The 26,690-nt window shown below is 45.1% G+C and overlaps 1 protein-coding gene across 3 annotated transcripts in view; it reads left to right on the forward strand.

The window, feature by feature from the left end:
- Positions 1-17,600, forward strand: part of rnf4 (ring finger protein 4) — a 45,374-nt gene extending 27,774 nt beyond the window's left edge. For all 3 annotated transcript variants that reach the window (XM_070877696.1, XM_070877699.1, XM_070877691.1), the window contains 5 exons: positions 4,221-4,297; positions 7,050-7,062; positions 8,312-8,504; positions 10,417-10,468; positions 16,175-17,600. In XM_070877696.1, coding sequence (XP_070733797.1) covers positions 4,221-4,297; positions 7,050-7,062; positions 8,312-8,504; positions 10,417-10,468; positions 16,175-16,324 — 485 coding nt within the window. In that variant the 3' untranslated portion in view covers positions 16,325-17,600. The remainder of the gene's footprint in view (positions 1-4,220; positions 4,298-7,049; positions 7,063-8,311; positions 8,505-10,416; positions 10,469-16,174) is intronic.
- The last annotated feature ends 9,090 nt before the right edge of the window (positions 17,601-26,690 follow it).

Below are 26,690 nucleotides of genomic sequence, written 5' to 3' on the forward strand. Positions count from 1 at the left end.
AAAAGAACCACAGCTTATCGGTCTTTCCTAATGGTTCTGGTATTATCCTTGGAATGAACAGAGACTGATGGCTCAGTGGCTGAAGGATTCACTCTTTAATCTTGCACAGATTGATGGGACAAGTGTCCCCTCTACCACATGTGAATGTCCCAAGGTCAATCTCAGACACCACTTAGTGGATGAGCGTTCACACTGTTAAGCTATCAGTAATTTGAGACATGTTCCTGTAATGTATGCTCACAGGTTTGTAGAGCTGTTGCATTGTGAGTGGCTTAGCCAGTCACGTGATGTTCACAAGACTCAAAAAACCCAAGTCAGTTGAGTCTTGGTCATCTACAATGAGGTATGCAGTTGTGAACCTAGTGGATGAGCTGGTAATGTGTAGTTTGATAAACCTTTAATAAACCAACTAGTTCTTAATAGCAATGTGTTTCTATGAATTCTTAAGCAAAGAACCCATGAAGTAAATACATTACAATTCCTACAAAGGGGGAGATAGGATTAGGGGGAAAAAAAGTCACACTTGCACATTACGAAGTGATCTATTTCCAGTGGTGCAAAGAAGCCCAGTAGGGGATTTAACCAAAGTTTTTAGAATTATGAAGGGTTTCCATCGGGTGAATAGGGAAAGACTGCTTCCAGTGGTTTGGGGACGATGGATCATTAATTGAAAATTATCACGAGATTGAAGGGAGAGGTTAGGTGAAATTTCTTCTCAGTAGAGCATGGAAGCTTAACCACAGGGCGTAGTTTAGAATGAGGGAAAATTGGCTGAATATTTGAAGCTGAGGCAGATAGAGTGCTATGGGGAGAGAGCAAGGCAGTGGGGTTAGTTTTGGATTGTTGGGCTGGATATTGTAAATTTCTGGTTCATAGGGCCCGAGCTGCATAAGTTCCGAGAACGGCGCAGTCCCGACCTGGATGCCCGTTTTTCGCGCCACAAAGTGCGCCTAAAAAAAACCTCCAGATTCTCCACCTCCCTGCAGGTCCTCTGGCCCTCGGCGCAGCGCAGCAGGAGCTGTAGGGGGCGGAGCCAGGTCCCTGCGCCGAAAACAGTGCCGGGACCTCTGCACATGCGCGCTACAGTGGGCACACAAGTGTGGGAGGGGCCCGAAGCACGCAGCCCCTAGCCCTGGCCGAATGGCCTCACTGGGGCTGCGTGAATAAGGCTCCTCCCATGGCCAGCTCCGGCTTCCTGACGACCCGACTCAACTCCCGCTTCCCACCTCCAGACCGGACCCGACACCGACAGACTCCCGTCCCGCCCTTGGATCCGACACCGACCCTCCCCCCCCCACCCCCCGGACTGGACCCGACCCGACTCCGACTCCCGCTCCCCCTCCCCCCGGACTGGATCCGACCTGACCTCCCTCCCCCCGACCCGAACCAAACCGACCTCCCTCTCCCTCCCCGCGACCTGACCTCCCTCTCTCCCTCCCTCCCTCCCTCCGACCCGAACCGAACCGACCTCCCTCCCACCACCCCCCCCGACCCGACCCAACGCCACTTACCTGTAAATCTGGTGCTGGGGAATTCTCGGGCCCGGCCCGTTCAGCCTCCCTCCCCCTTCTCCTTCCCCCCCCCCCCCCCCCCATCTCCTTTTCCTTCCCCCCCCCACCCCCCCAATCTCCTTTTCTTCCCCCCCATCTCCTCTTTCTCCCCCCTCCTCCCCTCGCTGTCAGAGAGATCGAGACATACTGTGTGGGGGGGGGGATGCATCCCAGCACGCTGTTGGAGGGCTCCCGGTGCTGCAGTCGGTAAGTAGAAAATGTTTCATTTATTGATTTAAAAAAATAAAAAAAAATTATTTCTCTTTAATTTTTTTGATTGATTTATTGGTTGATTTATTGATGTATTTATCATTTATTATTGAAGATGGCTCTTTATTTGTAAAACTGAAGTGTTTAATGTTTGTAAACTTCCCTTTTTAAACCCCCCCCCCCCATTCCCTACGCCTGATTTGTAACCTACGTCTGATTTTCTAAAGTGTAGACAAGGTTTTTTCGAGCGTACAAAAATCTTCACTTACTCCATTCTAAGTTAGTTTGGAGTAAGTTTTCACTGACGAAACTTTGAAAACAGGCGTAAGTGGCCGGACGCGCCCCCTTTGGAAAAAAAAATTCTGTTTCAAAGTGAAACTGTTCTAACTGACTCGAACTGGAGCAAGCTAAATGACGAGAATTCTGATTTCTAAGATACTCCGTTCTACACCAGTTGCTCCTAAAAATCAGGAGCAAATCATGTGGAAACTTGGGGCCATAGGTTCTGGACTTGTGGTTAAGGCTCAGGTGCAGAGAAAAGAAACAGCCTTTATGTAGTGCCTCTTATGGATGCTGAACATCCCAAAGTGCTTTACAACCAACAACTTACTTTTTGAAGTATGGTCACTCTTGTAATGTAGGCAACATAGCAGACAATCTGTGCACAGCAAGCTCCCACAAAGAGCAATGTGATTAATGACCTGATGATCTATTTTAGTGATGTTGGGTGAGGGATAAGTATTGGCCAGGACAGCGTCTTCAAATCGTGCCGTGGGATCTTTTGCGCCAATCTGAGAGCAGAGAAGGGCTCAGTTTAACGTCTCCTCTGAAAGACGGCAGCACTCGCTCAGTACTGGGTTATGTGCTCAAGTCTTTGGATTGGGACTTGAACCCACAACCTTCTGACTCGGAGATGAAGAGCTCTACCATTGAGCCAAGGCTGACCCTGTAATACTGTTGCAGAAATAGTGATGGATTTAAATGAACAGCTGTTCCATTTCCCAAAATCAACATCCCTTGCACTGAATGCAACCTCCTGCCTCCTCCCCCCACCAAACCAAAAGAAGCAAAGTCTGCACACTGCCCCCTGACTTCAGATTTTTATTGGAGAATAGATTTGGATGTTGCACCCTTTAATAAACAGTAAAGGTGAGACTACTCTGTGGAATGAACAACATTGCAACTCTGTCTGGAGCTGTATGGTTGGTTGGATAGATGCAGTACTACTGTTACGGTGACTTATTTCGGGAGCGGCAAGTTGCAACACCAGTCTGATGCCCCCTGAACCAGTGGGTGTGATGTCCCTCCGCAGAATGAGTTCCTGATCTTGTGTAAGACCATAGAGATGCCCCCGCCCCCCCCCCCCCCCCTTCAACAACTCTGTTGGCTGATTTTAATGGCATAGCATCAATTACCCCTCAGCCATAGATGGTGCAGACACCAGTGAAAGAGGAAAAATGGCTGAGGGCAATGGGGAGAAAAGCTTTTAATCGAAAACTAGGCTTGCTGTATTAACTCCTATGTAAGCCACGCTTGGTTTTAAAACACAACATATCTGATTAAACTGGGACATCAAGCCTTTGGCATTAGGAGTACTGAAGTTGGGGTGCAGCCTATGGATGGGTGTGGCCTTTTTGTGCATCAATATCATACTTCTATGCTGTAGGATTATTGTATATCCATCTATGTTCTTGAGCTGTAATTGGCCAACAATTCCAGCCTCCCCGGATCCGTACGGAGTTCCTACGGACCTGGGAAGGAATCGGAAATGCCGGTTTCCAGCTGCGCATGTGCTGGAAACCAGCATTTCTGATCTGTCAAGTTTCTGGCATCTCTGGAGTGAGGACATTTGTAAATGTAAATTTCCGATATTTACGCTTACAAATGTCCTCAAAAATCTCGCGCCTGAAAACACAGGCGCATAGCCTATTTTTACAGGCGCAAGTGTTTTTAAAAAAAAACATATAAAAATAGTTATTAAAACATATTTTATCATTTAAAAACCCTCCCCACAACAGTGTGTTTTTAAAAAACTTTTTTAAAAGCGGGAAATTTTAAGACATCAATAACTTTAATTTAAATGAATGTAGTGTAAATATTTTCTCATTAGTGTTTTGTGTGTTTGTTTCCGGCTCTATCACATCATAGTAATAATAGTTTAGAACCCTGCGGAACTCCTATTACTATGATACTTTACCTGATTGGCTGCCCAGAGCCATGTGATTCCAGTTGTAGGCCTGCGCACGCGTCAACGTGCACATGCTGCGACTGGCAGTCAGGAGAGGCCTCAGCATCGGAAAGTCGAACGTGGGCAGCAGCTTAAGGTAGGTGGGTATTTTTTCTCTAAAATGCCTGCGGGAAGGCCCAAACGGAATTTCAGGGCCGTTGTGGTTTTTAAATCCAAAATTAAACTTGGCCGCATAATTGTAAAACCACTCTCTCTTCTTTTGGACCCCTCAGGTGCAGAGGTAGTTGACCTGACCTGTGAATCCACTGAACCTGTAGTTGTTGACCTAACCAATAATGATTCTGTTGAGGTAAGTGGCGCTGTGCTCGAAGACGCCTGGCTTTTCACGTTTACAGTGGCTGACTGGTCTATTGGTTGAATTTGAAGATGCTGTGAAGAATGAAGGAGAAGCTCGCCGCACAATGACGACAGGGCACAAATTTGCCAGATGAAGTATATGTTGGGAAAATGTGAGGTTATCCACTTTGGCAGAAATAAAAGAAAAGCAAATTATAAATTAATGGAGAAAAATTGCAAAGTGCTGCAGTACAGAGACCTGGGTGTCCTTGTGCATGAAATACAAAACGTTACAGATACAGCAAGTAATCAAAGGCAAATAGAATGGTGGCCTTTATTGCAAGGGGGATAAATTTACTTCAAGATATACCATTTGAGAACACACATACACAGACGATGACTGACGTAGAGAGCCTTCGCCTCCAATCACCATATACGGCAGCGTGGTTTCAGCTGCCTAGCAACTGTCCAGTCCAAAACCTGTGTGCTGGCAGTGGTGTGTGGTAGATCTGGAAAGGGGGGTTCGCAGTAAGTAAAATTTGGGAACCTCTGGTCTAAGACTACGGTTTTCATGTCTGTCACAAGTGTATAACACACGGAGCAGCCTTAAAACCTTGACCATTCCCTCCCTGTTCATCTCAGACTTGGAAGAGATTAGCAATAAGTGTCGATTCCAGACCTGGGATTTTTCCTATTACCAACATCATTTGGAGGATTCGCCCACTCGTGGGCCATGCAAGCCCAAATACCATGGGTACGGTAGAGTAGTGGTCATGATACTGGACTAGTAATGCAGAGGCTTGCATTACTAATACACAGAATGGGAGTTCACATCTCACTGTCAATTTGATTGTTTGAATTGAGGTTTTTTTTAAACTGGAAATAAAATGCAGGTATCTGTAAAAACTGACTATGAAGCTATAGGAATGTCGTATAAACCCAATTGGTTCACTATGGTCATTTTTAGGGAAGGAAACTTGCTGTCATTACCAATGTTCCCTCTAAATATTTTTCGTGCGTGGTCCCTTTAACTAGCTGCACAGCCCATTCAACTGCGCATGCGCAGTTTCTTCCATTTTAAAACCTCCAGACCACTGCGTGCCCGTGCAGCTTAGCGGGAACATTGATCATTACCCGATCTGGCCAATGTGTGACTCCAGTCCCACATCAACATGTTTGACGCTTCAATGCCCTCTGAAGTGGCCTCTCCAGCCACTCTGTTCATCCCCTAGGTGCTCTACTATCATTGCTGGCCTTGCCAGTGACATCCAAATCCCAAATGAATAAAAAATATAATCATCCAAATTGCTAAGTTCATCTCCTAATACTTGGGTTAGGGAGACTGTCAGTGGGATACACTCCAAGGCCCTTAACCAAGGCTACAAAGCATTGTTCTTTAATCTAACGTATTCTGCTTCATTTCTCCACTACAGTCTGTAATTAGTTGTTGTCGGTTTGAAGCACTGAAAACACAGAATTAAACTACCTGTTTTGGTTAAGTTAAAAAATTGGGTGATTTTGCCCTTTACCATGTGCTTCAGGTGTGCCCCACTGAAATGGACTTGAACATAAGAAATAGGAACAGGAGTAGGCCATACGGCCCCTCGAGCCTGCTCCGCCATTTTTTTACGATCTTGGCTGAGCCGATCATGGACTCGGGTCCACTTCCCTGCCCGCTCTCCATAACCCCTTATTCCCTTATCGGCTAAGAAACTGTCTCTCTGTCTTAAATTTATTCAATGATCCACAGCTCTCTGAGGCAGTGAATTCCACAGATTTACAACCCTCAGAGGAAATTCCTCCTCATCTCAGTTTTAAATGGGCAGCCCCTTATTCTAAGATCATGCCCTCTAGTTCTAGTCTACCCCATCAGTGGAAACATCCTCTCTGCATCCACCTTGTCAAGCCCCCTCATAATCATATACGTTTCGATAAGATCACCTCTCATTCTTCTGAATTCCAATGAGTAGAGGCCCAACCTACTCAACCTTTCCTCATAAGTCAACCCCCTCATCTCCGGAATCAACCAAGTGAACCTTCTCTGAACTGCCTCCTAAGCAAGTATATCCTTAAATATGGAAACTAAAACTGCACGCATTATTCCAGGTGTGGCCTCACCAATTATAACTGTAGCAAGACTTCCCTGCTTTTATACTCCATCTCCTTTGCAATAAAGGCCAAGATACCATTGGACTTCCTGATCACTTGCTGTACCTGCATGCTAACCTTTTGTGTTTCATGCACAAGTATCCCCAGGTCCTGCTATACTGCAGCACTTCGCAATCTTTCTCAATTTAAATAATAACTTGCTCTTTTATTTTTTTTCTGCCAAAGTGCATGACCTCACACTTTCCAACATAATACTCCATCTGCCAAATTTTTGCCCACTCACTTAGCCTGTTTATGTCCTTTTGCAGATTTTGTGTCCTCCTCACACATTGCTTTTCCTCCCATCTTTGTATCGTCAGCAAACTTAGCTACGTTACACTCAGTCCCTTCAAAGGAGGGTGGGGGGGAAAGTACAGTATATCTTTACCACCGTATTCAATAATGCAAAGGAATGTACTGGGAATCTGTAAATAAGTTTGCCAATTTTCTGCTGTTTTCTCTTTGCTCCTTGGTGATACTTGGCAGTGCAGAGAAATGCAAGCAGTGGCTTGTAGAACAAAGCTACCAGCTTTGATTAAATTTACATTTGCTGCATCTTGCCTTTGTCTAATCTACTTCTCTTTTTTTTTTTCATCCTAACGTTGTGCATTGTCCAGATCGTGGATGAAGGTGAGTTCAGGAAACACAGAAATTTCTCGTACTGATTCATTCAATGTAAACTCTGCAAAAAAAAAAAAAAAATCAACACTTTTTATGTTCAGGGAGTGAATGTGAAATAGCTGTTCGATTCCAAGTATTAGTGGCATCTCTCACTCCATTCAATGCAAAACTTCAGCCTCTTTCCCTTGCTTATGTTTGTTCCTGTGGTTTTCCCATACAATGATGGTCCCTGCACACCAAAAGTAATTAATTGTGTCAAGTGCTTTTGAGCCGTTTTAATGGCGTAATCAAAGCTCAACATAAATGCAAGCTGCCACCTTAATCTACCCTTCCCATTGTCGTTCCACTGTTGTTGATGTTGTAGTGCTGCCCGAACCTGTTTTGTTACCCGATCAATAATCCACATTAAATGGGAAGATGCTATTTGGGACGGTCATTAACAGTCCAATCTCTTTGCAAAATCCTACGGGTTAAGCATTATGCAGCACATTGTTTAGAGAATAATTTGGCACCATCTGTGACTGCCTCTTATCCCCTTCTCTCAAAAGCATACTGTTGATAAAGATGAAAATTGGACTCTTTTTTTTTTGGTTTATGTACATGGAACTTTGATTCCCGCCCCCCCCCCCCCCCACCCGCTGTGTACTCTTTATATTCTGTGAAAATTGACATTAATGGATAAATTGGATTTTAGCACTACCGCAGGTGGTGGCTCTTTTGTTCACTTTCATTTGATTTTTTTCTCTTTTGCAATACTCTGTCACAGTTTCATTAGAATGAGCTTGCGCTGATGTGTTTTCCACAAAGATATTAGAATGAAAAGCTTTCGACAACAGAATCCGAGTTTTGTATGGTGCTAACTTGATCGCACACAAATGTCACCATCAAAAACGTTACAAGCTGGGCGGGGGTGGGGCAGGGGGATGAGAAGGGATTGTGCGTGTGTCTGCATTCTTCACAAACTGAGTTCCATGTTAGTGCCACTTTCTCTCCAGCCAATAAAGCAACTAGTCAGAATGTGTATTTATGTTTTATTTTCTCCGTCTCTCGCGCATGCTCTTTCTCCTTATTTCTCTCCTTTCTCTTTGCTTTCTCTCTCATTTCTCCTTTCTCTCTCTGTCTTTGTCTCTCTCTCTCTCTCTCTCTCTCTCTCTCTCTCTCTCTCTCTCTCTCCCCAACCCCCTCTTTGATCTTCAAAGAGAAATACCCAGGAAATTGGTCTGAATAATAGAACATTCTTGCCATTTTCCTTTTGCAGACCTCTCCTCTTCAAATAGTCAGCCAAGTTCTGCCGAAGATCAGCCAGGCAGAACCCAGTCAGACAGCTGTATTCTCTGCAGTGACGAAGAAGATGCCAGAGCAGATGGGAGCAGCAGCCTGTCTATAACAAGTGCAGCAGATGTACCTCAGGGAAATCGTCTTCATCCCGCCTTGTGTAACAAAGAGTTAAGGTAAAAGAAAGGCTTGCATTTCTATAACGCCTTTCACGACTTCCCAAAGCACTTTACAGCCAATCGATAACTTCTGACGTATAATCACTGTTGTAATGTAAGACACGTGGCAGCCAATTTGCGCACAGCAAGATCCCACAAACAGCAATGTGGTTGTGGCCAGATAATCTGTTTTAATGATGGTTGAGGTTTGATGATCAATGATATTGGCCAGGGTACCGGGGTGTACTCCCCTGCCATGGGATCTTTTACATCCACCTGAGAGCAGACGGGGCTTCGGTTTAATATCTCATCCAAAAGACGGTACCTCCGACGGTGCAGCACTCCCTCAGCACTACACTGGAGTGTCCGCCTGGATTCCGTGCTGATATCTCTAGAGTGGGGCTTGAACCCACAACCTTCTGACAGAAGCGAGTGTGCTACCCACTGAGCCATGGCTGACATCAAACCATTCCTGGTTATCCATGTTTCAGTCCCGAGAGGCGATTTGTCTTTTATTGCACCGTTCACTGTTTCCCAGCTGAAAGGGTAGGGATAAGCAAACCTGATTCCAGGCCTCTGGCAGCCTGTGAAAAGGAGCTGCCGCCTCCTGCCACGTGGAGGACTGCGGAGTGCTGGCTGGCAGCTCCTCAAAGCGCAGACTGAATCCCGACTTGACTTTCTTTGTGGGGCATCATGTGACAGCTCACTGACCTATTGGTAAGCCCACATGACATCGCCCAAATATAAAGTGGAGAATTTATCTGTTGGATGGTGCAAGTAATCTGCAGTACAGTTTGCTGATTTTAAAATGCTTCGGCAGCTGGACTCATCCCAAGATCCTGGAAGAGCCCGTTGAAATCCTTAGTCACTCAAGCCACAGCCAGCTATGCCATAAGGGCACGAAGCTGGGCTTAAGGACTGCCTGGGTCCCAGTGGACCTGTGCCGGATTAGACAGGGTGTCCCGGGGCGGGGGCGGGGGGGGGGGGGAGAAAGGGGAAGAGAGTGAGACTTACGGGCCTTTTAAAGAAAATAAGTGGAGAAATTTGTTTTAAACGTTTTTCACGCACGACCCCTTCACAAAAAGGTAGACTTGGAGCACAAAGATTCTTTCTGGGTGGTGTGCATCCTCCTCCACCCAGCCAAGTATGGCCACCTCCACTGGACATCACAACAATGAGTGTCCTTGATGCGTCCTATTGGCAAGGATGCCCACCTTTGGCTCTTGCACAGCCCTCCTCTGTCTGCTGGCTTTAAAGCGTTCAACCCAGTTCCCATGCGGGTCAGCGCAACACTGCCTCTGATTTGGTGCTAAATTGGTGGCAGAAATTTTGATACATGATGCTGCGATTCGGACACTCTGCCTCCCCCCCCTCCCCCCCCCCCAATCTGTTGTAATCCCGTTTACCTTCTCGTTGCTTCAAGTGTTTTATCTAATTCCTCTTGGATGTCGTGACCTATTACACTCAGTTGCTATGTTTGGTCCCACCATTCCTGGGCTGGGCAGTTGGTCGCTTCAACCAGTAAATGGCCTTGGCTTGCTGATGTAGAAAGGCCATTTGGACAAGCTACTGCAGATCTTTTGGAGACAAAGCTCAGCATAGGTGTGCAGGAAAGATTAGTGACGGTAGCTGTAATGTATGCACCTGTGAGTATGCTCACAGGTTTGTAGAGCTGTTGCATTGTGACTGGCTTAGCTAGTAACGTGATGTTCACAAGACACATGAGGTATGCAGCTGAGCCTAGTGGATGAACTGGCAATGTGTAGTGTGATAAAATTTTGTTCATAAACCAACTAGTTCTTAATAGCATTGTAAGAACTCGTGAAGGAAATGCATTACAATAGCAGTAACTCTCTGTACATGTAATCAGAATAAATGTTTACTGTACTACTTTTGGACAGATCTGATAAAAACATTTTGTTCGCCGCAGGACTTCCTCAGGAACCATTAGTTGCCCCATATGTATGGATGGTTACACAGAGGTAAGCTGACATTTGTGGAGGAATGAAATTGTTCTGTCTCCCTTATAGAATGATACAAGAGTGAAGGTTCTTTGATACAGCCCACTCTTCTGCTCTTACCCCACAGCCCTGTAACTTTTTCCCTTCAAGTACTTATTCAGTTCTCTTTTTAAAGTTATTATTGAATCTGCTTCCACCATTCTTTCAGACTGCATGCCAGGTCACAACAATTGGCTTTTTTTAAAGCTGCCTCATGTCCCCTCTGATTCCTTTGCCAGTCACTTTAAATCTGTGTCCTCTGATTACTAATCCTTCTGCCACTGAAAACAGTTTCTCTCTGTCTACTCTGTCCAGACCCCTGTTCATAGAATCATAGAAATTTACAGCACGGAAGGAGGCCATTTTGGCCCATTGTGTTCACGTCGGCTGACCAAGAGCTATCCAGCCTCATCCCACTTTCCCGCTCTTGGTCCATAGCCCTACAGGCTATGGCACTTCAAATGCACATCCAAGTATTTTTTAAATTCGGTGAGGGTTTCTGCCTCTACCACCCTTTCAGTGAGTTCCAGACCCCCACCACCCTCTGGGTGAAGAAATTTCCCCTCCTATCTCTAAACCTCCCACCAGTTACTTTAAATCTATACCCCCTTGTTTTTGATCCTTTTGCCAAGGGAAACAGGTCCTTCCTATCCACTCCCCTCAATTTTATATACCTCAATCAGGTCTCCTCTTAGCCTCCTGTTCCAAAGAAAACAAACCCAGCATCTCCAATCTTTCCTCATTGCCACAATTCTCCAGTCCAGGCAACATTCATGATTTGAATGCATGGAATCATAGAATGGTTACAGCACCGAAGGAGGCCATTCGGCCCGTTGAGCCCGTGCTGGCTCTCAGCAAAAGCACTTCAGCTAGTCCCGCTCCCTCGCCCTTTCCTCGTGGCCCTGAAATTTGTTTTTTGTTCAGGCAATTGGACAATTCCCGTTTGAAAGCCATGATTGAATCTGCCTCCACCGCCCTTTCAGGCCGTGCATTCCAGATCCTAACCACTCGCTGCGTAAAAACGTTTTTCTCATGTCGCCTTTGGTTCTGCCAATCACCTCAAATCTGTGTTCTCTGATTCTCGACCCTTCTGCTAATGGGAACAGTTTTTCTCTACTATTGTCTAGATTCCTCGTGATTTTAAACACTTCTATTAAATCTCCTCCTGACCTTCTCTGCTCTAAGGAGAATCTCAGCTTCTCCAGTCTATCTACATAATTGAAGTCTCTCATCCTGGAACCATTCTTGTCAATTTTTGCTGCACCCTCTTCTAAGGCCTTTACATTTTTCCTAAAGTGTGGTGCCCAGAATGGGACATAATACTTCAGTTGAGGCCGAACCAGTGTTTTATACAGGTTTTTCATCATTTCCTTGCTTTTGTATTCTATGCCTCTGTTTATGAAGTCCAGGATCCCGCATGCTTTTTTTAACCACTTTCTCAACCTGCCCTGCCACCGTTAAATGATTTGTGCACCCCTTTAGAATTGTACGCTTTAGTTTATATTGCCTCACATTTTGGTAGGAATAACAAGGAATCACTTCACACTATATTCTGCGTTAAATTTCATCTGACACGTGTCCGCCCATTCAATCAGCCTGTCTCTGCCTTCAAGAAGGCAATCACTCTCCTTCACACTGTTCACTATACGTCCAAAGTTTTTGTGACCTCTGCAAATTTTGAAATTGTGCCCCTCTACACCCAAGTCCAAGTCACTAATGTATATCAAGAAAAGCAGTGGTCCTAGTGTCAACCCTTGGGGAACACCACCGTAAACCTTTCTCCAGTCCGAAATACAACTGTTCACCACTACTGTTTCCTGTCACTGAGACAATTTTGTATCCATGTTGCCACTGTCCCTTTTATTCTATGGACTTAGGCTTACCAGCAAAGTTTATTATGTGGCACTTTATCAACGCCTTTTGGAAGTTCATGTACACCACATCAACCGCATTGCCCTCATCAACCCTCTCTTACCCCATCATAAAACTCAATCAAGTTAGTTAAACACGACTTGCCTTTAACAAATACATGCTGGCTTTCCTTAATTAATCCACACTTGTCCAAGTGACAATTTTGTCCTGGATTATAGTTTCTAAAAGCTTCCCCACCACTGAGGTTAAACTCACTGGCCTGTAGTTGCTGGGTTTGTCCTTGCACCCTTTTTTGATCAATGGTGTAACATTTGAAATTCTCCAGTCCTCTGGCACCAGTCCCATATCCAAGGATTTGAATATTATGACCTGTACCTCCACAATTTCCACCTTTTTTTCCTTCCATCAGTATCCTAGGACGCATCCCTTCTGGTCCTGGTGGCTTATCTACTTTAAGTACAGCCAGTCTTTCTAGTACCTCTATCATTTTTTTTTTTTATCCCATCCAGTATCTCAAATACCCTCTTCACTGACTTTGGCAGCATCTTGGTAAAGACAGATGCAAAGTACTCATTTAGTACCTCAGCCATTCCCTCTACCTCTATGCCTAGGTCTCCTTTTTGGTCCCTAATCAGCCCCAGCCCTCCTTTTACTACCCATTTACTGTTTATATGCCTATAGAAGACTTTTGGATTCCCTTCATGATGGCTGCCAATCTATTTTCATATCCTCTCTTTGCTGCTTTTATTTCCTTTTTCACTTCCCCTCTGAACTTTCTGTATTCAGCCTGGTTCTCACTTGTATTCTCAACCTGACACCTGTCGTATGCCCCCTTTTTCTGCTTCATCTTACTCTATCTTACTCTCTATCTCTCTCTCTCTCTCGTCATCCAGGGAGGTCTGACTTTAGTTGCCCTACATTTCCCCTTCGTGGGAATGTACCTCGACTGTACCCGAACCATCTCCTCTTTAAAGACAGCCCATTGTTTTGCTTGCCAGTCTTTGATTCCAATTTACCCAGGCCAGATCTATTCACAACCCATTGAAATTGGCCTCCCTCCAATTAAGTATTTTTACTCTAGATTGCTCCCTGTCCTTTTCCATAGCTAGTCTAAACCTTATGATACTGTGATTACTGTTCCCTTGCTGTAACCTGACCCACCTCATTCCCCAGAACCAGCAATGCCTCCTTCCTCGTTGGACTGGAAACGTACTGATCAAGACAGTTCTCCTGAAGATGCTTCAGAAATTCTTCCTTTTATATCTTTCCCACTAGTTGGCGGCCCATAGAATAAACCGAGTAGTGCAATGGTGCTTCCATTGTTTCTGAATCTAACCAAATAGATTATGTCCTTGACCCCTCTAGGACATCCTCTTCTATCAAATCTCCTCTTAATCTCTGCTTTAAGGAGAACTACTCTAGCTTCTCCATATAACTGAAGTCCCTCAACCTTGGTAGCATTCTAGTTAATCTCTTCTGCATCCTCTTCAAGGCTTGACATCCTTCCTAAAATGTGGTGCCCAGAATTGAACACACTACTCCTGCTGAGGCCTAACCAGTGTTTTATTTAAGGTGGTTCATAATGTTCTTGTTTTTGTACTCGAGAGTCAAGGATCCCAGATACTTTTTTCACAGCCTTCTAAACATGTCCTGCCACCTTCAAAGAAAGAAAGACTTGCATTTATATAGCACCATTCACAACTTTAGCTGTAAAGTGCTTTACAACATCCCAATGTAGCACTTTTGAATTGTAGTCACTGGTAATGTGGAAAACGCAGACAAGGTTCCACAAACATCAATGTGATAATGACCTGATAATTTGTTTTAGTGATGGAATATTGGCCAGGACATCTGCAATCCAGGACATCCACCACTCCTCTTCGAATATTGACCGTGGGATCTTGTACGCCCATCTGAGAGGGCAGATGGAGCCTCGTTTTAACGTCTCATCCAAATGACGGCACCGCTGACAGTGCAGCACGCCCTCAGTACTGCACTGGGGTGTCAGCCTAGATTTTTGTGCTCCAGTCTCTGGAATGGGACTTGAATCTGCAATTTTCTGACTGAGGCGGGAGTGCTACCCGAGCCCAGGCTAACGCACAAGGTTATGAAATGGCACCCAAAATGGCGCAGCTGAGATTGGGCTTGCTGTGTACTAAATGGTGACCACATTTGCCTACACAGCAGTCGCTGCATTTGGCTCTCGGTCATTGTACGGGACGCACTGAGGTATGAGACGTAGCAAATTTGCATTTATACAGTGCTCTTCGTGTCCTTGGGTTATTCCAAAGCCAGTAATATTTTTGAGCATCACTGTTACTTGAGCAAACCCAGCAGCTAATTTGCTCACAGTAACATTGAAAATAGAATAAATGACCAATAATCTGTCTATCGGTGGTGATGGTTGAGGGATGAATGTTGGACATTAACTCCCCTGTTGTTCTTTGAACAATGCCATGAGATCTCTTAAATCCACCTCCCCAAGTAGATGGGGCCTCAATTTAACATCTCCTCTGAAAGGCAGCACCTCCAACAATGCAGTGCTCCCTCAGTACCTCACTGAGGTAAAGGGGTGTGTCGGCTTGGCTCTGGTGGTGGTACTCTTGCCCGAGTCCAAAGGCTGTGGATTCAAGTCCCACTCCAGGACTTGAGCATGTAAAGTAGGCTATCAATTCAGTGCAGTACTGAGTGAGTGTTGCAAGTGCCGCCTCTCGGACTGATCTAATGACACTGTTTTGAAGAAGAGCGAGGGACGTTCTCCATGTCCTGGCCGATATTTATATTTCAATCAACACCTAAGACTGATGTACTGGTCACACAATTCTGTTGTCTTTTTTTGTGGCATCTTAATACATGCAAATTGGCTGCTGCGTTTGCTTAATTAGCAGTCACCACACTGTAATCTAAAATGGTTGAGCCATCCTGAGGGTGAGAAAGTGCTATATAAATGCATATGTGTTTGTTCTTTGTGAAAGTCTTTTGCTTTAAGACTAACATTGAGTCATTTTGTTTTATGCTGTGCCGGTAACATAGATTTGGTTGGTCAGAGTACCTGTGTATGTGAGCTGGTTGAATCTGCATCAGTCAAGGGTGCTCCTTCACACTGTCTGGCTCAGTATCATCTTCCCCCTCATCCCTCATCACTCAAATGCTGTTCAGAAAAAAAACAGCAGTTATATGGATGCCAATGACTTGCTGTAGTAAAGGTGCTGATGGATGGATATGCTGTAACTCTGCTTGCGTAAACTTCTAAGTTTTTGATGAGATTCAGTAACAATCCTAAAGCATGGTGTTATTTCCAAATCTCCGACCGTCACACTCTGAATTTAAAGCCTGTGCGTGTTGGGGTATAAATGTTTGTATGCATTTCCCTAGTCTGCTATTTTAACAGAAATGTGCAATGTTTTTATATTTTATTGCCTTCCTGTAAAATAGCAGACAAAAGAATTGCACTTTAGTATTAATGTATTATTCAAGTGAACTAATTTTGCAGTTTTTAAACTATAGAATAGTTTAGGGGATCGGACGGAGACACACAAATCGGCCTCCATCTAATTCAGTGGAGGAACAGGCTCGAGGGGCTGAATGGCCTCCTCCTATGGTCGTCTTCAGGCTGGAAAGACTGTTGTCAACTCTGATAATGCAGCACTCCCTCAGCACCTAAATTGGCTCACGTCCTGGGGTGAGATTCAGAATATCCTGACTCGGAGAAAGAGAAATTCGCATGGTGGTGTTTCAAAGTCACCTTGTGTAATTGCTGCTGTTGGTGGAAGATTTCACAAACAAATTATTTTTTTTTTTTTGGTCCTTGCTTAGATTGTCCAAAGTGGAAGGCTTATCGTCTCCACTAAATGTGGTCACGTCTTCTGCAGCCAGTGCATCCGGGACTCTCTCAAAAATTCACACACATGTCCGACCTGCAGGAAGAAACTGAACTCGCGACAGTACCACCCGATTTATATTTGACCACGGAGGCGTCTTCCCGAACTTTATTTACCCGACCCAGTGTCGGCCGCCTTGGAATCGTTCCCCTTGCGTTCTTCACCTTTACTCCCACAGCAACGGGCGCCCCCTGCTGGAGACCGAAACGCGTCTGCAGGACACACGTGCCATCAGCTGACCATCCGTCACCATCTGATCCTGTCTGCTTGCTGTAGTTTTGAACGGTGTGGGGGGCCTGGGGAGGGAGGGGGAATGGTGAGAAATAAAACAAAGCACCAGCATATTCCAGTCACCAACTAAGTTCAAATGTGTGTTTTGTATGTGTTTCTATTTTTTTTTTTTCCTCTCCCCTCTTCCCTCCACCATCTTCCCCCTCCCACCCCAGGTCAGTGACAGGTTATCACTGGATGAGGTGCTGTCGGTCTTGTGTCCACGATTAACACTGCTCTGTAAAAGTGATCTTGCACCTTGTTGATTTGCAGCCCATTTTTAGCAAATCTGCCTTGCCAATCTACAGATCAACTCTCCTCAGGACTTCTGAATAACCACCACTTGCCTGGTTCCTGCTTGGGTCACTGTTGCTTGGCAGATGGTGCCTTTTTTTTAAAAATTGCAGCTAAGAGTGCAGAGTGTGCTGCAGAGTGTGCCACGATGGTACTGTGCTGTGTGAACGGTGAGAGGGGAGGGGCGGAGCACAATTTGAAGGTTACATGAGGAACACAAGCATTTAATTATTCTCCTACTCAGGAAATCTCTGAAAGCCTTACACGTGCTGAAGGTTGGGTTTCATGAGTTGATGTTTGCCGAGGGCTCGAAATACTCTCTGCATGATTTCAGGTTTCCCCTGTGTTTTGGGAATGTCTTGCCTTTTTTTTTCCTTTAAATTAATCTTTTATCCATAAACTGGACATCTGAAGCACCAGTATCTTTGACCCAAAGTTCGTGCGTGAGGCTGCTCCTAGTCTGTGACACGATGGCTATCTGGGAAATGCAGCTTTGTACTGAAACCGATCAAATTTGACCAGTTGAAATTCAGATATCTTTAAAAAAAGAATAAAGATGAAATTAGTTTTTAAAAATGTAACAATGAAAGTATTTTGAGTAATTGGTGAATTGTTTATTTTCATTGTCTGTGAATCTTTGTGGAGTGTGATGTGCTTTATTTGTGTTGAATACCAGACTACCCATAATGTTCTGTGTCTAACCTCTGTGCCAATAGGAATACTGTGTTTTTACCCAAAGGTTCTGGAAAAAGGATGGGGGCTAACCACAACTAATAAAAACAATATTAGTCCCTGAAGTATTTTCTCCCCATTTAGTCTCCTTTTTTCAAGTGAATTTTTCCCTCCCTTTACTTGACTGCTGTTTGGGCATTTTCCTGATCTTATGTGTGATCCAAGCCTATTGCTTTTGTTTCGTTAGAGGCCAAGCACAAGGTCATTATGTTCGGTTCTTGTTGAGTTGCTCTGAGCACTGGTGTTTCCTGAGCGACAGGCATGTACCCTCCCCACATACAAATCCTGGAGTCTTCGCTCCTATACCTACTGCGTTCTGTCTTAAGGCAGCTCGGCAATGAAGGAGTGTGCACTCTGATTGAAGAGCATCAAAGACATTTTTTATAAGTCTCCACTTAAAAGTAAACCAACGGAAACGGATTCCCTTCATAGCATCATCGAAGAATTGTGTCACGCAAGAAGCCCATCGTGTCTCTGCAGGTCGAAAAAAAAGCTGCTCTGCCTAATACTGCCTTCTAGCACTAGGTCCGTACCTCTGTAGGTTACGGCTCTTAAGTACACATCCAAGTATCTTTCAAATGTGATGAGGGTTTCTGTGTCTACCACCCTTTGAGGCAGTGAGTTCCAGACCCCCACCACCCTCTGGGTGAATAAATGTTTCCTCATCTCCCCTCCTTTCCTCGGTTATTGACCACGTTGCTAAGGGAAATAGGTCCTTCCTGTCCACTAATTTTATACACCTCAATTAAATCTCCCCTCAGCCGCCTCTGTTCCAAGGAAAACCCCAGCCTATCCAGTCTTTCTTCCGAGCTAGTTTTCTAGTCCTGGCAACATCTGCGTAAATCTCCTCTGCACCCTTTCTAATGCAATCCAATCCTTTTGCCTGTGGGAATTGTATGTTACTATTGCGGCTGATTCCACTACCCTTTCGGGCAGTACATTCCAGATAATCGCAACTCATTGCCTTTTTTACTAAAAAAAAAAGTTTCCTCATGGCACCTCTGGTTCTTTTGTCTGTGTGCTCTGGCTATCAACCTTTCTGCCACTGGAAACCGTTTTTCATTATTTACTCTATCAAAACCATTCATGACTTTGGACACCGCGATCAAATCTCTCAACCTTCTCTGCTCTAAGAAGAAGCCCCAGTTTCTCCAGTCTCTGCATATAACTGAAGTCCCTCATTGCTGATACCATTCTAGTAAATCCCTTCTGCACCCTCTCCAAGGCCCTGACATCCTTCCTTAAATGTGGTTAAGCATGTGGTTAAATGAAGCACTGACCACGCTCGATCAGCTTCGCTGGGCAGGCCACTATAGTACACATGCCAGATACGAGACTCCCTAAGCAAATGCTTTATGTGGAGCTTCCTTCATGGTAAACGAGCCCAAGGAGGACAGTGGAAACGTTATAAAGACACCCTCAAAGCCTCGCTGGTAAAGTGCGACATCACCACTGACACCTGGGAAACCCTGGCCGCAGACCGCCCGAGGTGGAGAAAGCCCGTCGGGGAGGGCGTTGAGCTCTTTGAGTCTCAACGCAAAGAGGGTGAAGAGGCCAAGCGCAGGCAGCGGAAGGAGCGCGCGGCTAACCAGCCCCACCGACCCCTTCCCTCGACGAATGTCTGTCCCACCTGTAACAGGGTCTGTGGCGCTCGTATCAGACTGTATCAAAGAACTGACTTTGGGAGTGGAAGCAAGTCTCCTCGATTCCGAGGGACTGCCTATGATGATGAAAACGTAGTGCCTAGAATTAAACAATACTCCAACTGAGGCCAAACCAGTGTTTTATACAGGTTTAGCATAACTGCCTTGTTTTTGTACTCTATGCCTCTTAGTAAAGCCAAGGATTTCATATGCTTTTTTCAACAGCCTTATCAACTCGTCCTGTCCCCCGCTCTCTCTTCATGCACCTCCTTTAAAATTTATCATTGCTTCTCCTAATTCTTCCTGCCAAGATACATCACTTCATAATTCTGTGTGTTAAATTTCATCTGCCATATGTCTTCCCATTTCACCAGTCTGTCAATGTCTGCCTGGAGTCTGATTTTTTTTTTGTTATTCGTTCATGGGATGTGGGCAAGGCCAGCATTTATTGCCCATCCCCAATTTTCCTTAAGAAGGTGGTGCTGAGACACCATCTCAGAAGTTAATTAAGAGTCAACCACATTGCTGTGGGTCTGGAGTCACATGGGCCAGACCAGGAAAGGACAGCAGATTTCCATCCTTATAGGACATCAGTAAACAAGATGTGTTTTTATGACAATCAGATAGTTTTATGGATACCATTACTGATGCTAGCTTTTTAATGCAGATTTATTTAATTAACGAAACTTAAATTCCCCAGTTGCCATGGTGGGATTTGAACTCTTACGAGGGGCTAGGTGGCCTACTCCTGTTCCTAATTCTTATGTTCTAAGAAGTAGGAGCAGGAATAGACCATTTGGCCCCTCGAGCCTGCTCTGCCATTTAATACGATCATGGCTGATCCAATCATGGACTCGGGTCCACTTCCCTGCCCGCTCCCCATAACCCCTTATTTTCTTATCGGTTAAGAAACTGTCTATCTCTGTTTTAAATTTATTCAATGTCCCAGCTTCCACAGCTCTCTGCGGCAGCGAATTCCGCAGATCCACAACCCTCTGAGAAAAGAAATTCCCTCCTCATCTCAGTTTTAAATGGGCGGCTCCTTATTCTAAGATCATGCCCTCTAGTTCTAGTCTCCCCCATCAGTGGAAACATTCTCTCTGCATCCACCTTGTCAAGCCCCCGCATAATCTTATACGTTTCAATAAGATCACCTCTCAATCTTCTGAATTCCAATGAGTAGAGGCCCAACCTACTCAATCTTTCCTCATAAGTCAACCCCTTCATCTCTGGAATCAACCTAGTGAACCTTCTCTAAACTGCCTCCAAAGCAAGTATATCCTTTCGTAAATACAGAAACCAAAACTGCACACAGTATTCCAGGTGTGGCCTCACCAATACCCTGTATAACTGTAGCAAGACTTCCCTGCTTTTATACTCCATCTCCTTTGCAATAAAGGCCAAGATTCCATTGGCCTTCCTAATCACTTGCTGTATCTGCATACTATCCTTTGGTGTTTTATGACAAGTACCCCCAGGTTCCACGGTACTGCAACACTTTGCAATCTTTCTCCATTTAAATAATAGCTTGCTCTTTGATTTTTTTTCTGCCAAAGTGCATGACCTCACACTTTCCAACATTATACTCCCATCTGCCAAAGTTTTGCTGACTCACTTTGCTTATTTGTCCTTTTGCAGATATTTTGTGACCACACATTGCATTTCATCCCATCTTTGTATCGTCAGAAAACTTGGCTACGTTACACTCAGTCCCTTCTTCCAAGTCATTAATATAGATTGTAAATAGTTGGGGTCCCAGCACTGATCCCTGCGTCACCCCACTAGTTACTGATTGCCAACTTGAGAACCATTTATTCCAACTCTCTGTTTTCTATTAGTTAGCCAATCCTCTATCCATGCTAATATATTACCCCCATCTCCGGGAACTTTTAACTTGTGCAATAAGCTTTTATGTGGCACCTTGTCAAATGCCTTCTGGAAGTCCAAATACACCACATCCACCGGTTCCCCTTTATCCACCCTGTTCGTTACATCCTCAAAGAATTCCAGAATTCTTGTCTCCGGATTATTAGGCGAGGCCTCTGAATTACTAGTCCAGTAGCATAACTGCCATGTTATTATCCGCCTCATTGTTTACTACATTTGAGTTTTGTCAGTTGCAAAATTTGAAATTTGCCCTGTGTATCCAGGTCCAGGTCCACCTCATCTTGAGCAAGGAAGAAGAGAAAATTCTTGAGTTTGTAAACAGCATGGACTCAACAGGAGCAAGGCACAAATTCTATGAGTGCTTAGCAGCATCTTAAAATATATGAAATATAGAAATGTTACTGCCAAGTATATCACTAAAGAAGTAGTACTCAGTAAAAGCGGACAAGTCCCTAGGACCTGATGGCTTACATCCTAGGGTCTTAAAAGAAGTGGCTGCGGAGATAGTGGATGCATTGGTTGGGATCTAACCAAATTCCCTGGATTCTGGCGCGGTCCCAGTGGATTGGAAAACAGCAAATGTAATGCCCCTATTTTAAAAAATGAGGCAGACAAAAAGCAGGAAACTATGGACCGGTTAGCCTAAGATCTGTCGTTGGGAAAATGCTGGAGTCCATTTTTAAGGAACATTTGGCAGGACATTTGGAAAAGCATAATTCAATTAAGCAGAGTCAGCATGGTTTTATGAAAGGGAAATCATGTTTGACAAATTTGCTGGAGTTCTTTGAGGATGTAATGAGCAGGGTAGATAAAGGGAATCCAGTGGATGTGGTGTATTTGGATTTCCAGAAGGCATTCGATAAGGTGCCACATAAAAGGTTATTGCACAAGATAAAGATTCATGGGTTGGGGGAATATATTAGCATGGATAGAGGATTGGTTAACTAACAGAAAACAGAGAGTCGGGATAAATGGGTCATTTTCTCGTTGGCAAACAGTAATTAGTGGAGTGCTGTAGGGATCAGTGCTGGGGCCTCAACTATTTATAATCTATATTAATGACTTGGATGAAGGGACCGAGTGTAATGTAGCCAAGTTTGCTGATGATACAAAAATGCGTGAGAAAGCAAATTGTGAGGAGGACACACAAAATCTGCAAAGGGCTCAGTGAGTGGGAAAAAATTTGGCAGATGGAGTATAGTGGGAAAATGTGAGGTTATCCACTTTGGAAGAAAAAATAGAAAAGCAAATTATAATTTAAATGGAGAAAAATTGCAAAATGCTGCAGTACATGGGGGTTCTTGAGCACGAAACACAAAAAGTGAGTATGCAGGTACAGCAAGTGATAAGAAGGCAAATGGAAAAATGGAATGTTGGCCTTTATTGCAAGGGGGGATAGAGTATAAAAGCAGAGAAGTCCTGCTACATCTGTACAGGGTATTGGTGAGGCCACACCTAGAGTATTGTGTACAGTTTTGGTCTCCATATTTAAGGAAAGATATACTTGCATTGGAGGCTGTTCAGAGAAGGTTCACTAGGTTGATTCCGGAGATAAGGGGGTTGACTTATGAAGGTAGGTTGGGCTTATACTCATTGGGGTTCAGAAGAATGAGAGGTGATCTTATCGAAACATGTAAGATAATGAGGGGCTAGACAAGGTGGATGCAGGAAGGATATTTCCACATAGGGGAAACAAAAACTAGGGGACATAGTCTCAGAATAAGGGCCACCCATTTAAAACGGAGCCGAGGAGGAATTTCTTCACTCAGAGGGTTGTAAATCTGTGGAATTCTCCGCCCCAGAGAGCTGTGGAGGCTGGGACATTAAATATATTTAAGGCGGAGATAGACAGATTTTTGAGCGATAAGGGAATACGGGCAGGGAAGTAGAGCTGAGTCCATGATCAGATCAACCATGATCTTATTAAATGGTGGAGCAGGCTCGAAGTGTCAGGTGGCCTACTCCTGCTCCTATTTCTTAGGTTCTTATGTTATGTTCTTAACATTTATCCAGCATGATCATATTTATCAGCCACCAGATGGAGCAATTACAATGCATTGTGTCGCCACTTTGTGTTCCATCTCACATTGCTGCCCCTGTTGAAGAACACTTTGGGCCCAAGTTTTGGCCTCAGTTGCTCCTGATTTTTTGGAGCAACTGGTGTAGAACGGAGTATCATAGAAATTCAAATTCTCGGCATTTAGTTTGCTCCAGTTCTAGTCAGTTAGAACAGTTTCACTTTGGAACAGAATTTTTTTTTCAAAAGGGGGCGTGTCCGGCCACTTACGCCTGTTTTCAAAGTTTCGGCAGTGAAAACTTACTCCAAACTAACTTAGAATGGAGTAAGTGAAGATTTTTGTACGCTCGAGAAAACCTTGTCTACACTTTAGAAAATCAGGCGTAGATTACAAATCAGGCGTAGGGAATGGTGGGGGGGGGGGGGGTTTAAAGGGAAGTTTACAAACATTAAACTTCAGTTTTACAAATAAAGAGCCATCATCAATAATAAATGATAAAAACATCAATAAATCAACCAATAAATCAATCAAAAAAAATTAAAGAGAAATATATATTTTTTTAAATCAATAAATAAAACATTTTCTACTTAACGACTGCAGCACCGGGAGCCCTCCAACAGCGTGCTGGGATGCCCCCCCAGTGTGTCTCTGTCAGTGTCTTTATCTCTCTGTCTGTCTGTCTGTGTGTGTCTCTCATTCTCTGTCTGTCAGTGTCTGTGTTTCTGACAATGAGGGGAGGGGGAGGAGCGGGGTAGAGGGAGAGAGGGGGAGGGATGGGGGAGAAGGGGGAGTGGGGGGAGAGAAGGGGGGAGGAGGAGAGGGGAAAGGGGGGGAGGGGAGAGGGGAAAGGGGGGAGGAGAGGAAAAGGGGTGGGGAAGGAGAAGGGGGGGAAAGGAGAAGGGGGGAGGCTGAACGGGCCGGGCCCAAGACTTCGGGCAAGGCCCGGTCCCCAGCACCAGATTTACAGGTAGGGGGCGTTGGGTCGGGTCGGGGGGAGCGCGGGTCGGGGTCAGGAACGCGGGTCGGGTCCGGGGGGGGGCGGTCGGGAGCACGGGTCGGGGGGGGAGGATGGAGGTCGGGTTGGTTCGGGTAGGGAGGGAGCGCGGGTCGGTTCGTGTCGGGGGGGTGGGGGGTTCGGGAGCGCGGGTTGGGTCCAGTCCGGGGGGTCGGGTCGGGTCCGGTCCAGGGGGTCGGCTTCGGTCTGGTCCGGGGGCGGGAAGCGGGAGTCGAGTCGGGTCGGGAGGAAGCAGCGGCTGGGCATGGGAGGCAGCCTTATCCACGCAGCCCCAGTGAGGCCATTCGGCCAGGGCTAGGGGCTGCGTGCTTCAGGCCCCTCCCACACAGTTTTGGGCGCCTGGAGCTACTGCACATGCGCGCCCACTGTAGTGCGCATGTGCAGAGGTCCCGGCACTGTTTTCAGCGCAGAGACCTGGCTCCGCCCCCTACAGCTCATGCTGCGTCGCGCCCAGCTCCAGAGGACCAGCATGGAGCTGGAGAATACGGAAGTTTTTTTTAGGCGCACTTTGTGGTGCGAAAAACAGGGCTGAAACTTGGGCCCTTTATATCTAACCCAGCTCCAATTACTCTCTGGCATTCTTCAGAACAGTAGTTATCTCCTGCGCCAATAGAATCAGAAAATTACGACACAGGAGGCCATTTTCCCCAACGTGTCCGTGCCGGTTGAAAAAGAGCTACCCAGCCACATCCCACCTTCAAGCTCTTTAAGGGCACATCCAAGTACTTTTTAAATGTGGTGAGGGTTTCTGCCTGAGGCAGTGAGTTCCAGACCCCCATCACCTTCTGGGTGAAAAATCTTTTCCTCATCTCCCCTCTAATCCTTCTACCAATTACTTTAAATTTATGCCCCCTGGTTATTGACCCCTCTGCTAAGGGAAATAGGTCCTTCCTATCCACTTTATCTAGGCCCCTCATAATTTTATGCACGTCAATTAAATCTCACCTCGGCCTCCTCTGTTCCAAAGAAAACAACACCAGCCTATCCGATCTTTCCTCATAGCTAAAGTTCTCCAGTCCTGGAAACATCCTCGTAAATCTCCTCTGTACCTTCTCTAATGCGATCACATTTTTCCTGTAGAATTGAAAGAAATACTTGCATTTATATGACACCTTGGGCGCATTACAGCCAATTAAGTACTTTTAGAAGTGTAGTTATAATGAAGGCAGTGCTGTACCCAAGTTGTGCACAACAAACTCCCAGAAACTGTAATGTGATAATGATCAGATAATCTGTTTTTAGGTGTTGATTGAGCGACACTGGGGAGAACCTTCATCCCTGCTGTCCTTAGAAATAGTGCCGTGGGATCCTCTAAATCCACCTTAGAGGGCAGATGGGTTGTCATCCCTAAGACGTCACCTCTGACACTGCTGCACTGGAGTGTCAGCTTAGATATGCCAGTGGTGTATGCGACAGCAGACCTGGAACAGACTCCTGTGGAGCTCCATTACTCACTGCTCCCAGATAGAGCTGATTCCAATTTATTGTCGTTTTTGCTTACCTCTGTCCTACCAGTTTTCAACTCAGTTTGGCAATTTTCCAATAGTGCCAGGACACTTAACTCCTGTTAAAAGTCTCACATGTGGAACTTTATCAAATGTCTTCTGCCAATCCAAGTAAATTATATCCGCTGGGCAGCCTACCTTTGGTATTTTAGTTACCTTCTCCTGAATTCCAGCAGATTAGTGATGCCGCCCCGTTGCTTCTAAATCCATGCTGACACCTTAAGGCTTTGGTACAAAGAATATCTCGTGACCCATGTATAGACCTTAGGCATTTCCCTACAATCTCCAGGCTCATACATTTTCTTTTACAATTGGGATAACTTCATACCGTCCAGTACAGGCGTACAGCTCCAGTGCTTAAAACTCCTCAAACTATCAATCAGAGGTTTACTTTTCCAATTTTTTGCTAGCATTAATTATAGGGCTAACAGATAGACTGTTTATAAAATAAGTCAAGTTCAAGTCCAACAGTGGCAATGCATTCTTCACAAAAGCAAGACTTGCATTTATATAGCGCCTTACACAAGTTCGGGACTTCCCAAAGCGCTTTACAACCAATGAAGTACTTTTGAATTATATTCACTGTTATGACGTAGGAAATGCAGCAGCCAATTTGCGCACAGCAAGCTCTCACAAACAGCAATGTGATAATGACCAGATAATCTGTTTTTAAGTGCTGTTAATTGAGGGATAAATATTGGCCAGGACACCGGGAATAACTTCCCTGCTCTTCTTCGAAATAGTGCGATTGGATCTTTTACGTCTACCTGAGAAAGCAGACAGGGCCTCCATGCAACGTCTCATCCAAAAGACAGCACTTCCGACAGTGCAGGGCTCCCTCAGCACTGCACTGGAGTGTCAGCCTAGATTTTTGAGCTCAGGTCTCTGGAGTGAGATTTGAACCATAACCTTCTGATTCAGAGGTGAGGGTGCTACCCACTGAGCCACAGCTGACAGAAAAAAATGTGGCAGCCTTTTGGTGATTTGTTTAAGCAGAGAAGTTTCAATCATGCCCTGTCAGACATGAGGAAATTCAATTGGTTTTAGGTCACCGTGACATGGATTTCTGTACAAATAAAAGGTTTTG

Source organism: Pristiophorus japonicus, chromosome 1 (assembly GCF_044704955.1).
Source record: "Pristiophorus japonicus isolate sPriJap1 chromosome 1, sPriJap1.hap1, whole genome shotgun sequence".
NCBI classification, from domain to species: domain Eukaryota; kingdom Metazoa; phylum Chordata; class Chondrichthyes; family Pristiophoridae; genus Pristiophorus; species Pristiophorus japonicus.